This window comes from Cariama cristata, unplaced genomic scaffold, assembly GCF_000690535.1.
Source record: "Cariama cristata isolate BGI_N322 unplaced genomic scaffold, ASM69053v1 scaffold30135, whole genome shotgun sequence".
Classification (NCBI taxonomy): Eukaryota; Metazoa; Chordata; class Aves; order Cariamiformes; family Cariamidae; genus Cariama; species Cariama cristata.
In genome coordinates this window covers 6,987-21,332 of record NW_009617451.1, presented here as the reverse complement: position 1 = coordinate 21,332, position 14,346 = coordinate 6,987, and the positions used below count along the sequence as shown (strand labels likewise).

At 40.4% G+C, this 14,346-nt stretch overlaps 1 protein-coding gene across 1 annotated transcript; it reads left to right on the top strand.

Moving 5' to 3' along the window:
• The first annotated feature begins 1,722 nt into the window (after positions 1 to 1,722).
• On the top strand, positions 1,723 to 14,346 carry TCTN1 (tectonic family member 1). The gene is made up of 13 exons (XM_009700542.1): positions 1,723 to 1,841; positions 3,901 to 4,031; positions 4,799 to 4,965; positions 5,302 to 5,389; positions 6,310 to 6,419; positions 9,470 to 9,490; positions 9,914 to 10,039; positions 10,610 to 10,735; positions 11,122 to 11,204; positions 11,551 to 11,691; positions 11,989 to 12,145; positions 13,541 to 13,666; positions 14,016 to 14,346. The coding sequence occupies exons 3-13, from the start codon at positions 4,831 to 4,833 to the stop codon at positions 14,157 to 14,159; spliced, it is 1,257 nt and encodes a 418-aa protein (XP_009698844.1). The 5' UTR covers positions 1,723 to 1,841; positions 3,901 to 4,031; positions 4,799 to 4,830; the 3' UTR covers positions 14,160 to 14,346.

Below are 14,346 nucleotides of genomic sequence, written 5' to 3'. Positions count from 1 at the left end.
CCCTATGGGGCGCTGCGAGGCGGGGTCTGCGGGGCACTGATGGCCCTTCCCGGGCCAAGGGAAGCCCCACATACGGCCTCTTTCGGGCCTCCTGTCGCCACTGAGCCCTTGGCCCCTTTCCCGTTCTCATTGCAGCCGCGCGGGATTGGGACAAGCCTGCGCGGCAGCTGCCCTCCTCCCTGGGGGTTTACCGGGGCTGTGCTGCAGCGCTGCTCTAAGTAACCCTCTCTAGCAGCACCCCACTCCAGCCGAGGCTCGGAACCTCCCCAGAAAGGCAGGCTCAGCAAGCCCCTACACAGCTCTTCGGGTGCTGGGCACGCTGATCTCAGCGTACACAGTCCTGTGAGTCGGCACTGAAGGAGGGTGGGCTCTCCTGCCCACCCAGCACCCTGCTCTGAGCCCCCAGGGCAGGGCCTGGCCTCGCAGAGGGGACCCAGACTCAGCCTGTACGTGCCTGGAGATATCCACTTAACACGCTGAGCTGGTCGTGCACCCAGTTGCCCCAACACTCCTAATTCAGCCTTGGCTCTGTGGATATATAGGGGTGCTTATGGCAATATAGATCACAAATTTTTGTACTGTGCTATCAGAAGGTGTTTCCTACTGTCTTGTAATTGGCAGGTATACTTTTATTTAGCTTTTGGTTTCCTAGTGTTGTTGCCATTGGTTCAGCTTCCCTAGATTACTTGCCAAATTAAACATGTCCCAGTGCGTACCTTCTTAGGGAAAAGAGACTTAAATCCCTGATCCCAGAGAGATAACCTTGCAATCTAATCATCCATGTTTAAACTTCTCTTGTTTACAAGGTGAGTTAAGGATTCCAGTGCTAAACTGAGCTGATGGAACAGTCAGAACTTCAGAGATTCCGGGAAATACCTGGATACTGTTCAGATGGTCAGAGAACATCCAAGAGGCTGTAGAGAAACAGGCAACAATCGAGTTGAAATAAAACAAGCACTAGTTATAAAAATGAGTGTTCCTTGAATGTCTTGTCTATGAAGCACTAGTCTTAATTTTCTTCGTTCGGTGCTGTTCTTAAGTCGAGATTTATTATAAACCAGCAGCTTTCAAAAACAGTTCAGTAAAGTAGTATCTGTTCTTTGAATATATAAACTTGAAAACCTAAGAATGTTTTAAGTTGTTGCCAAATGCATTTTATCGAGACAGTTTACAGAATTGCTAGCAATTACTTTCTGTAGTATTACAGTATTTCACAGTATCTGAAGATAGAGAGAACAATCAATTTCAAAGAAGTCAACTATGGTTATGTTGGCACATCAGGAAAATGTATTACTGGATGCTGGGACGTGCTCAATACTTGTAAACATCTCATTGGTCTATCAAAATGTTTATTTTTTTTTTCCCCAATAAGCTGAAACAAGCAGATAAGCATACCTTGTTTGTATCTCTTTTTTTCCCCTCTGCAGGGCTGAATATACCTTCAAAATTCCTGTTAAATCAAGTTGCTTTTTTGATTTCACAGGGAGCGCACCATCAGATTTTAATATACCCTTGGTTTTGTTATTGTGTTCCAAGTAGACTTGCTAAGTAGCAGAAAAGATGCTTTTAAAAGTGACTTAAAAAAAAAAAAGCACATGAATTTGGACATAGACTTTTGACCATTGTCAAAAATAAGGTGAGGTGAAAAATTACAGTGTTAGGGAACATGCTGTAATGTGTGAAGTTCCAATTCTAATTCTAATTTAAATCTCTCCTCCAGTTGCCAAGCTGTGTGTTTGTGATCTGTTGGTGGCACAGTGTGATGTAAATTGCTGCTGTGACCCTGATTGCAGTGCAGCCGATTTCAGTCTCTTTACTACATGTTCAATTCCTATTGTCACGTAAGTGGATAAACAGCTATGTGAAATACAAAATCTTGTTTTATTTGCTGCATGCATGTGTAAGGGCTCTATCCTCTCCTCTTACCAACTCCTAACCCCGCTCCCCCCTGCCGTCCTGACTCCTGCCTACCCTTTCACCAGTCTGTGCCGCACTAGGCCTGTAAACTTCTGGCCCCAACCAGGTATAACAGCAAATTGGCCTCCCACCCGTTTCTCTTTCACTTATTCCCTCTTTTCTGAACTTGCGCTCCTTGCTTTTCTCCTGCTTCATTGTGCTACTGTCTAGGGGCGCTTAGGTGGTGATGCCTTCTGTTGGGGGAAGAATAATGCATCTTTAAACTTTCATCAATATAGTGCAGTGTCTGGAAGTTAAGAAAGCTGATACCATGGGACCATCTGGCCACCTCCGTAGCTCATCAGCAATTTATCAGTAACCTCTTTCATTACGGTTTATGATATCAGCTAGAAACTTGATCAATTCAGGGCTTAACGAAGTAGTGTGAGCATCATTCTGATCCTAGTTTTACAAGTCAGCATCCCAGCCTGCTGCCTCACTGCCAGTCTATCACTTTACAAACAGTAAAATGTGACATTATATCAATAAAGTAATGTCAATAGTTATTTCTTTGCTATTTACAGTTGATCCGAAAGCACCTTCACCCAATTTTTTCTTCTCAAAAAGCAGTTCAGAAAGCTCACTTGGAAATCATAATGTAAAAAATCTCTTGATGACTTCTCAGAACAATAAGTACAGCTCTTCAACCCACCTTCTGCATAAATTATGCCAATCTGAACACTGGGGTTTATTCTTGGTGCTTTGAAATTTGAATTAGCAGTCATCCCAGACTGTGGTTTCTTATTGTTCTTGCACACAATGACTACTGCTACCCATTTATAGATATTTATATATATCAGAAAGGTCTAATCAACGCCTTCCTGAGTGACGGTTTAATTGTCTCAGGTGACTATTCTGTCTTTGTCAACTAGAAATGCATAAAATAAAGTTGTGTTTCTTTCCCCAAATTCTTTTGTGTAAAATGTTCATTTTGCCTGAAAATCCAGAGGATTTGCCATGGCTGCAAGTATTGTGGATCTCATTGTTTACATCTAGATTTATATACATTTGCATAATTTTTAGGTACTGAAAGGGTTTGATTGATCACAAGTAAGAGGCTATGTGGTCTCTGAAAGGACAGAAGAAGGATGTTTGATTTATGATGTGATCCTACTAATGAATGGTTCACCTCATGGAAAAGTTTAACTCCGTGCTTAAAAAGTCATTTCACTTCTTTGGTATCTGTCCTTGACTGTTTTAGCGCTACCTAAGTACCAGTTTCACAGGGATCATCATGTATTTCCAGCATGTAGGACACATCAGTACTCTTCAGGGTATGAACTGGCACATTCGCTGTGCAGCCTACAGCAGTTGTTGATGAACCCGTGGAACATCTACAAATACTTTTCCTAGACTGGATGGGTTATTTCACCTCCCTGTTTCTCACTCTGCCATTTCTTTTATGCGCATCTCAAGTATGACTTTTTCCTGCTCCCCCCACCAAAGGGAATATTATTCCAATATTCACAAAACTCAGCTTTTTTTCTGGTCTACATGCCATCACATTACCCTAAAGGTCATATTTCCCACTTGTGTTGTATAAATAAAAGTGCTTCTGAGCTGTGTATAGCCTGCGGCGCACCGTGCATTTGTGGTGTCTTACACCATCTGGATCCCATGCAACTTGTCATTTTAGCTCTAATATTATTACTATCAGGTTCTTCTTTTTCCCCTGGTCTGGCTATTATCTTTCTTCATGTTGCTGCTCATGCTTTCCTTTGCTAGATAAAACATATTGGAGAATTCTCTATTATTTATTACTAAGCACACAGTATAAAGCGATATAAGCCTTGTAAGGAGGCACAATTGCTATACAAATTGTGTTTAAAAGAATAATCTTTTCTGTGCTTTTTTTTGATGCTGCCTCAATACATGAAAAGAACTCTAAAATATGGTCCATGCTAACTTCTAGTGGATCATTGATTTTATTATTGTTGCTTGCAGAGGTGACAGCCGTCTGTGTAGTCAGAAAGCTGCTATATATTCACTTGATGTTGAAGCAAATCCACCAGAAAGGATATTTAAATTAATTGACCAAGTCAATCCCAGTGTTTTCTGCATTCATGCTACAAACTGTAAGTACAGTTGTTGCCAATATTAAGCATTGTGGTGTTATTTTTGTAAGCTCTTTAGGTACCAGAGAGACTAAAATTAAAAGTAACTAAACCTGTCAGAAAACCGGTTATTCTGTATGCTCACAGTCCTTATGTTGTAATCTTTTCACTTGTGAAACTATGGAGTTAAAACGTCTCTTATTCTAACTCTTAGTCTTCTCTGTTAAAAAAAAAAGGGTGTGGGTTTTTTTTTTTTTGTAGAGAATTTAGCATCCCCAATAAATCACATTTAAAGTTGTCTCATGGGAAACTGACTCCTTCCCAATCTGTTACTCTAACTATGCAATAGTCACCAGTGGTACAAATCCCTTATGCCCAGCTTTGAAATGACTTGCAGGGAAGTAAGAAGTGATCAGTACTGTGTTCTCTTAATTTAATTATGACTATGCAGTAGTAACCTGAATACTTAGCATGGAAACTGTAGACACTAATTGACATGTCTTTGTTTTGGAACATATGCTGTTAGAAACCATGATTTTGAAAGCAAGGGACTTGCCTCTTTCATTAAGTTTATGTTGGTGCTTTCATGGACCTGGGTGAAACAGTGAATTGAGATACTGCCTAGGTTTTCTCTTAAAGAAAAGAGAAAGCTTTTCTTAAAGAAAAGCTACGTTGGTATTTTTCTATCACTGAGTTCTTAACAACTCCAGAAGGAAAAATTGTTACTAGATACTGTTTCTGTATCTTTTATCCTAAAAGTAATCTTGTTCTTTAAAATGTTTTGACAGATAAACAAGCACTCTCCTTCAGTTCCCCTGAAATGCCTACTTCTGAAAATTTTGATCAATTGCTTAAACAGTTCGGAAGTGCCTCTTTCAGCGTGGAGCCTGACAGCTGGAATATGGACACAGATGCTCAAAATCCATTTGATGGAAATGAAACTTACAGATATGAGGTAAATAATTATCTGATTCAATTAGTATTAGATTGTTCCATAAAAGAACAAGTGAGCATTGTAGAAATGTAAAATAAGAAGTGTAGTATTTTGTGTTAGTTTACTTAAAAAAGTGAACGAGATTTTAAAGATATTTGAAAACTAAGTAGCTTTTTTTGCCATTGTAAACATAAAGCTGCTAGCAGTGGCTTAAGAATTGAGGTACAAAGTAGTATACAGTATTGACAGATATAGTGGAAATATATCTTTTATTCAGATTTATTAACACAAATGCTCTAAAACTTTCCATGGAGTGAAACACACCTATATACTTGAGTATGTTGTTTTATTTGGCAGTATGGTGTTCCTATACAGACAGTGGATGCATTTCTAAGACTGCCTAGTCCTGTTGTCTCCTCTTGGTGCTCTGATGCGAATCCTGCAGGTGGGAAAATGCGTTTGAATTCCAGTTTATTTGCTTTAGTGTATTCTATTCTGACTTGAGCTTAGTCAGTCAGTAAATTGGCACACACACAAATGTAAATTCAGATAAAGATTCATGGACAAATGTTTTTCAAATAGCTTCTGTTTCTCTGAAGGTTTTTTTTAGACATAGATTGGAAGTTGTGTTGCATCTATATTAAACATTCAAAGTTAGATATGTAAATCCTTGAGAATCTTGTTAATGGGTTGTTTATCCAACAATAAAACATCCTATTTGGCATAATTGGTGTAATAAAATAATACAAGGGTGACACCATGAGGGAAGAGGGCATTACACAAAGCAAGATCTAACTGGGCAACCTTTGTAAGATGTCCCCTTTGGTACATGAGGTTTCTTTCACAGCCTGAATACAAGTCAAGTCAGACTTGCAGGCTTGAGTTCTACATTTTAACCATTCATAGAGTAGTTCTACATTTTAACCATTCACAGAGTTTCCTGGAAATCTGCGGGGGGTGGGGGTGGGGGGGAGTGAAGAAGAAGCCACAACCAAAAACACACACCTGCACTTTCCAAACCCCACTGTTATTATTAAATATAGTATTATAACAATCATGATGACGACTGTAGGAAAACTGAATTCTCTTGTGAAAGAAAAAAATCTTATGAGATCTCAAAAATGAAGCAATAAATCTTCTAGCTTTTATTAAGCTTCTATTGTTAAGAAGTAATATTTTGTCTCATAGCATTTTTGGAGAACCTAAAAGTATCATTCTTTATAGCTCACATAAAACCTTATCTGCAATACAAATTACGTTTACTTTCACTTTTGCTTATACTTGAGGTTCTTATATTGTTTTTTCTTTCTGCTTTCGTAATTACTCTTTAATTTTCTTCAGTAATACTTTGTGACTTTTTTCCAGGGTTTTTAGTAAACCAGGCTACAAAATGCACTAGGTCAGTAAGTGTGGAAAAATGTGACAACATTCAAGCAGTTAGCATGCTGTTCTATATCAACTCCAGCATTTTAGCAGTAAGTAAGACTTGAAACAGTCATCTAGCTGACCGTTGATATTACATATCTTTTTGCATCTGCAGACCGTTGATATTACATATCTTTTTGCATCTGCAGAATTAAGTAACTTCTATTTACTGAAGGATATGGTGGTTTATTTGGATTTTTAAATTGTGGGTTGGGAAAAAACATCTCCCTAGGCAACAGAATTCTCTACAGAAAGCCTTTGGAAATGTTTTTACTTCAAGCTTCAGTAACAGAAGCATTTACTGTTCTCTGCTTAGCCAACAAAAATAATGGCCTTGAAGAGGCAAGCTTGTGTCACTGAGGTAGCACTTACTGCAGTCGCAGCAGTTTTGTGCTTTTGTGCGTGTTCAAGCTTTTCCAAGAAGCCTAATACCAGACTATTACCAGTTCTAAGAAGTCTGAGTTTTAAAGAGTTGGTAAACCTGTGTACTTAAAGAAGGACCTGTGAGGTTTAATCCTCTGCATATATACCTTCCTTAGAAACCTCAGTTTTATATAGTGAGATATTGCACACACATGCTGAGCCTTCCTTTTACCCCACTGAGAGCAAATTTGTTTGTATCCAGCCTACTACCAAATCCAGTCTGTGGTTATTTTTCAAATCTAAGCTTACTTTTTCATTCCTTTTTGAACTGGAAGATGATGTCTTATATATAAATAAATCCCCTTGGCAGATATTCAGGAAGAAAAAGAAATCATGCATGCAAAATTGAAAACTGAAACACATAATACCTTAATGTGATAGGTCCTTCCAGAAGCTGAAGGTCATCAAGAAACAGCATCCCCTCCACTGTGAAAATGTTTTTAATTTATGTAATTATTTAAATTAATTTAATTAGTACTCTCCAGTGATTGACTGCTTAAAGACCCCTTCCAGTCTCCTCACAGATTCCAAAGCTATCAACAGGAAAGGAAAGCCCCCGAAGTAGTTCACATTCTCACAGGTGGGATCATTCTCCTCATCGTTGAGGACCTGGTTGAAATCAGCAAAGAATTGCTCGCAAATGTTAGCTTTTGATCATCCTGCTGTGGAAGAGGTGGAGAAAACTCTGCCTCAGAAGGGCTTGGAGTGTTTCTATGTGCACCCAAAATTAGAGTTCTTAGTGGCTGCAGAACCAGAAAAGAAAAAGCATGCCTCAGGACAGGCTCCAAGCAGCTGAATGTTTTTGAATTAAGAGATGAATTCCCCTTCCTCACTAGGACAGTACGTAACACGTTAGCCATGTGCTGCTTGCCCATTACGACAGCCCAGCTTAGGAGAGGTCAGATTTCTGTCCAGAGTACATTGGACATTCAGGAAGGATCAGATGCAAGAACTGGAGAAGGCCGAACAGATACTGGAGATGGTCTGTAGGAAGCTCCCCTTCCCAAAGGGAGCTGAAGATGGGATGTGAGGATGAGAAGTGACTTGGTACGAGGGACAGAACGGTCCCGGGGCAGAGCAGGGAGCCCTTCCCGTGCCAGCAGGTGGAGCTGCTGGCAGCAGAAATGGCAAAACCCATCACCCCAGGGAGGGGACTGGTCCAGCAGTGCCCTCAGAAACACCCCATCGCTATGAGCCCATACTCACTGCCAGGCTGGGCAGCTTGAGTGACACGAAGGGCTTGGTAACTGTTGCAGTTAATCTCTGCCCTCCACCCTGGCCTGTCCAGCAGATCCAAGGGGCATTGGAGATGCTTGGAACCCTCTACCAAGATACTCATAGCATCGTGCTTCACGCCATGGGTGGTGTTTACTGTGTAGCTGCCAAAGCAACGTGCTGCTGCCTGCCCCTGCTTGGCTCCCTGGCTGGTGGGAGGATGAGCCAGTGGAAGGCAGCAAGGAGGCTGGAGTGCTCTCTGCCCGTGACCTACGGAAACATAATCCATCATCCCAGTCACAGGTAAATAGAATTTTAGGAGCGGTGATCATTCCCTCTACCCTAGTCAGAAACAGCATGCTTCCCTGAGGGACGAGTCTAATCTTTACAAGCGCTTTTATTCATACAGCTGATTCTGATGGCTGAGCTGTATCTGAGGATGTTGATACATGTGTGTGACAGACTTTATCTGCATCACCTTCAGGTCTCCAGCTCATAGGAATGTGACATTAGATGAGCAGACTAGTCTCTGGATCTTGTCATATAATTCTGCAGAAGTTGCTTCATGGTCAGAGTCCAGGTTTTGGTCCCTTCCCAAAGTTGTGTTAGCAGACACTCATTGGGAAGTCACAAAAATAAAATTTTGACAAAATGGTGCTGTATGTGAGTATTTTGCAGGCCTGATTGATGACCTTGGTCTGACATTTCTGCCTTTCCATGAAAACTTGGTGGAAATTTTCCAGTGGGCCAACTGTGCATGTCCACATGTGTATAACGAGAGGGATACTTGCTTCTCATTTCTTTTTTTGGAGACTGTGAAACTATGGACTCATTACTGTCAGATCGGGACAACGAAAGCTTGCCATTTCTTTGGGTACGAACAGCCTGGCAGACTTCCTAAACTGGCAGTCTGTGAACAGTCACAGGTGGTTTGGCACAAATCCGCAATAGGAGCAACGTTCTCTGACACCCTCAATAGGTCAAACGCTATGATGCACAGTAACAGTCACACTAAACCGAGATGACTTTTTTCGGGCCACCCTTCTGATACAAGTAAACTTTTTCAGTGTTTCTTAGTTCTGAGTTGCAAATAGAGCATCCAAGGGAAACGCTAGATTCATCTACTACTTATTGAATGCATTGTATATTTATTGGGAATGTAGTCAAAGCTAGGCCTGATGGAAAAATCATGCAAGTCACTAAGAAATTTTCCAGTGACTGTCAGAGGAAGAAAACGATAGGACTATAAGATTTTGCCTATTAGCCACAAAGGCAGGCAGTTATTTTCATACTACCTGGATACTGTAGTGTATATCCAATCACTTCCATGATGTTAAAGTTATTGTAATGATAGAGAGTTAAATAGGCAAAGCAGTTAAGCCCTAACTGCTTTACTTAATGGCTATTTGTAATAGGTGGTACCATTGCTATTGTTTGAATTTGTTCTTTTATTCTTCTCTAGGTGCCCAAATCAAGTCAGATGGTAAGTATCCTAACTTAGTTGGAAGAGCTGGGGGCAAAATTCTTATTCAGTTATAGTCAGTGGGAGTTTTTCACTGACTTCATCAGAACAGGGACTGTATCCTTAATCTTTACATTAAAAAATTCTGTCATTTGCCATCAGTTGTGATACTTAGCAACTCCAAGGTAATATGCTACCTGCAAACATTTAAGCCTGAGGCATTCCCCTAATAAAAGCCTCTCTTTTAAACTAGCTCTCTCTAGTTACTTAAAACCAGAACCTTTTGTTGAACTTCAGCATACATCTAACGTAGTAGTTGTTCAGAGGATTATTGACTGCTGGCTTCGTAGAACAGAACCTGGAAGGGTCACAAATATAATAATACAGGAAAAGCTAAAAATAATTATACATAATATTCAGAAATGACATGAATTTGTTTTTCAGGTTAATATTACTGTCCAGTCCGTAGTTGTCCAGTCTCTGAATGGAATGCGGACTTTGCTTAATGGCAGTGATGTCCTCAGGCTCCCTGTGATTTTGGATGAACTGTGCATAAATATAGTTCTTGGGGTAGGTATGACAGTTCTTTTCCTCCTCATGTTTGATGGAAAGCATGTATGCATGGAATTACTTCTGATTCACGAATTGCAAAGATGTGAGAAAGGCCCTGCACAGTTTCCATCTATTGTGACAGGAGAAACACTTACTTTGGGATAAAAGGGAGTGTTTTGCAACAAAATAATAACTATATGCAATGTAACATGGAGACAGGATGAAATCCTTTTCTATTATTACTGTGTGTATATGACATGACAGACAATAATATGAGTTTAGAATCTACATTATGCTTGGGAGAAGATGACTTCAGGCACAGTGGCAGAGACAGAAGAATACGCAGTGCACATCATCTCATCTTTTAAGTAGATGAACATTGGGGTTATGCTTAGAAGAGGTTTATCAAGAAGTCAGTTCTGAAGAGACACCAGCCTCTCGAGGATATGGTATACCTCTATCACGTAGCTGAGTGTTTCTTAAGCAAGGAAGAAAGAAAACAATACTTACATAGCTTTAAATTCCTTTTTTCTAGTTTCAGACTCTTATGTATTTGCTCTAATTGCTATCTAAAATGTTCATTTTCAGGTGAGTTATCACATTACATACACAGACACAGGAGAAATAATAGAAGCAGCTGCTTCTTTTGTCTTGGGGGCAATTAACAAAGAAGCACTTTCAATACAGCAGAGCTTTGAAATCAGCTTTACTCAGGTAACTGCTAGAGATGTTACGGATGACTTGTTGAAAGACATTTAATTACAAAACTTATTAAACTTGAATCAGAACAATTGTTAGCAGCAAGGTAAAAATATAACTTGCCCTGGATACACAAGTGAGGCAGCATTTCAGAACTGGGCAATAACGGCCTCCAAAGACTGTTCTTCATATTTAGAAGACTCATCTTGTGACTCTGTATAACTGTATCCAGTGAAAGCAAAGCCTGCCCCGGTGTTAGAGAACTGTTACAATCTTCCAGACCAGTCTTACTACTATCATTGTTCAAGGCAGTTAATAATCCTAAAATAACTGAAATATTTCTGTCTTTTCCAGCCATTTCAGTACAGGATAAGAACTAATACTGCATGTTTGCATTGCAGGTAAATACAAAGCCAGTTCCTCTTAGTGGTAATCCTGGTTATGTTGTTGGACTGCCTATAAGAGCGGGCTTCCGGCCTCAAGGATATCCTTTCCCTGGCGAAATTTTGTTTGCAGCCCTTGTTCTGGTTCATCTGCACAAACACTTTCTAGCATGGACATGTATAAAATATACCTGCTCTTTACCAAAAGTAAAACTGTGCTTTTTTGGCTACGTTTTAGAAGTAGCAAGTGACTCAGTCCTGACTGCAATCTCCTGGGACTTTTGTGAGATAGATTTAGACCTTCATTGTATGCTCTAGTGCTTCTTTACAGTGCAAGAGGTGTCTTGAGCTATTATAGCATTTTCAGGTATATTTTAAGGATATGATTAAGGATTCTTTCTTCATGATATACATCAAGTACTGAATTTCCCTTTAACTGTGTCTTACATCTGGCATCATTCAGAATACTAACAAATACAGCCAACTTACCATTCTGCAAAGCACATCCAACCAGGACTGTCTGGCAGCACAGGGAGCCAGAACCCCAATATTATTTGGTTATAACATGATATCAGGCTGTAAGTTACGGTAAGAGGATTTTTTTTTTATTTAGTGCTTTTAACTCTCTGACAACCCTTTCCATTAGGATCCGTTCAGGTCCTGGGACATTTATACAGCTGCAGGAGTACTGAGAATGGAGTATTTAATTATAAAAAATGTCATTTAATTAACAAAGATCTTTCTCTTGAAAAGACTGTGTACATTAGCAACTGTAGCCAGAAGGCTTGAACAGTGCATGAGAGCAAGGAGAAATTATTACTGTGCCAAACTGATGGATTTTGCTTTAACTCAGCTTTTTTTTTTTTTTTTTTTTTTTTCTGGAAGAATTACAGCAGCTATGAAATGCCAGCCTTTGACTCAGACCCTCCTAGATTTACTGAAGGGACAAAGCTTTCCTGAATACGTGGCCTCATTTGGAAATTCTCAAACCCAGGATGTTCTCGACTGGGTGCCGATAACTCACCTCCACACCTCAGAACAGGTGAAAGTTACACCACGACCACCACCCCCTTCACTCTTACTGTCCTCTCTCCCGAGATCTGTACCTATACTGCAGCGTCAGCTTAGGCTTCTTAGACCTACGGGGGAAAAAAAAAAAATCAGAAACAAACGGGAGGAAAGTCCTCCTGGAATATTCACAAATGAGGAGTTTGACTCTTGCTGTAGAAGACAGGGTTTACTTTTAATCAAGCTGGTATCCAGGTGTAGGGATTGATTCACGGACTCTGGCGCGGGTAAAACCAAAGACCTTTATTGTTTACAAGTTTGTGCTTATATAGATTCCCTAGCTGTCCATGCGCCCTAGTTTGTTCATGGATTGGTTAACCCCTGCTGTCCACGCGCCGCGGCTAAGCCTTGAATTGGTGCTGTTAATCAAGACACGCGTCTTCTAGTTTGGGTCTCACAGCTGTGCTTCAAAACATTTTTATCTTCAGCTCCCTTTCTGCGCTTGCTTCATTACTTGCTTTCTCAGACTATTTCCTTCAAGGCTATGTTGTTCAAGGTCGCTCGCAACACTCCCTGTGAATCCCACATCCAGGCACCTCAATTACAGATCAGGACAAGATGTTAGGTATGAAACGAGTTCCAGCCGCAGTTTAGAGTCTTGCTCTTCAGATGGGCTGAAGCACAAGAGGTAAAGGTTGAAAGAGTGAAGTCGCAAATCAGTGTTTCTCCTTAGTGCTCTTATACCAGGTTAGAGTAAGGTAGCAAGAATCCTTTAAAGCATAGAAATAGTATACTCAAGTGACCCAAACACTACATTTATTCTTAACATCTTCTGTACTAGCCCTTTTCCCCCTGATGCAGCACAGTCCCTGCTACTGGTCGTAGGCAGTGCTGCTTGGCACCTGCTGAATGACAGCACCCCCTCAACGACAGCTTGTATATAGGTTTCTTGCATCCTTTTGCAACTAAACACTGAATGATTTCTGTAACCACACTTGACAGTTTAAGAAGAAATACCTAAAAATATTTAAGATTATAGGCTTCAAAATTCTGGCCTGGCAGAGTTAAGGATTTCCTACTGTCCCAGCAGTATTACTGAAGTAAGTCTTCCTATTAAAAAGAGCCAGCTTGGCACTATCGCTAAGAGCCAAAGCCCTGCCCTGCTCAGGTAGAACAGCCCTGGCTGAAGTGCAGTTACAGAGTCGGTTTGTCACCTACGGGGAAACTGCAGGGATGCCCCTGAGCCAAGGCTCCAAGCACCGGTGCTGCTTGCACAGGCAGCAGTCCAGGGCACAGGCATGGCCTAGTTGCTCTGGTAACCTCCTGGAGCAAGCTTTCTGGGGGCATTCTGCCAGTTTAATAAGATCAATAATTAATGGGGTTGCTTCTGTACAAGTCAGACAATAAGAGAATTTATACCGCTTTTCAGAGCTCCTGCCAAATACCAGTATCACTGGAAATAGAAGTGAAGTGGACTAAATATGGATCCCTAGTCAATCCACAAGCCAGAATAGTGAACGTTACAGCAACGATCACTACCACCACATTGAAGCAGGTATGTAATTAAATTACAGTATTTAAGATAAAAAGAATGGCGGCTTTTGCTTAGGTATCAGCTGTGTGACAGTGGCTCAGTTAATCTCTTTGTCTAAAGGTAGTACTTCACATTAGAGTGTATTACACCCAACTGTTGCTGTTCCAACTCAAACACAACTGTGGGCTTCTTGCCAAAACACACTTCAATAAAAATCTGTATATCATTTCATGAAAAGAAACACAGAACTGTATATAAAAAAACCCCACAAACTTTTTACAACTAACAGCTGAAAATATAACCCAGTCCAAACAAAGCAGTTGTACAAAGAGAAGACTGAAGCTAATGACTATTTGTATTTTCATTGCAGCTTCCCTCAGGAAGGGAAAGGACTATTGCTGTAACAAGTTCTGTTGTTTTCACTGATATTTCTTCACCTGCGGAGCCAGGCTATAAAGCTTGGCCCACCATTAATGCCAAGTTACCCTTTGATTTTTTCTTTCCGTTTGTCTGAGGTAAGTATGCATTTAAAAAAAAAAAAAAAGCAAGCCATATTTCTGCTTTTTCTGATTTTTAGTCCATTTCCTAAAGAAGCGAGGTTTATCCAGTCCCTGTGATAAGCCATCAGCTGCTTCTAAGTTGTAGACACACTGGGTTAAAATTGGCCAAGAAAGAAAGGGTGAGCCCTTGTAAGGGTTCTC

What these genes read in the sequence shown, in the direction of transcription:
- TCTN1 (XM_009700542.1), top strand. Translation starts at nt 4,831, where the DNA reads ATGCCTACTTCTGAAAATTTTGATCAATTGCTTAAACAGTTCGGAAGT. An exon ending in ATGAAACTTACAGATATGAG is followed by an intron (nt 4,966 to 5,301) that starts GTAAATAATTAT and finishes TTTATTTGGCAG; the next exon opens with TATGGTGTTCCTATACAGAC. An exon ending in GCATAAATATAGTTCTTGGG is followed by an intron (nt 10,040 to 10,609) that starts GTAGGTATGACA and finishes GTTCATTTTCAG; the next exon opens with GTGAGTTATCACATTACATA.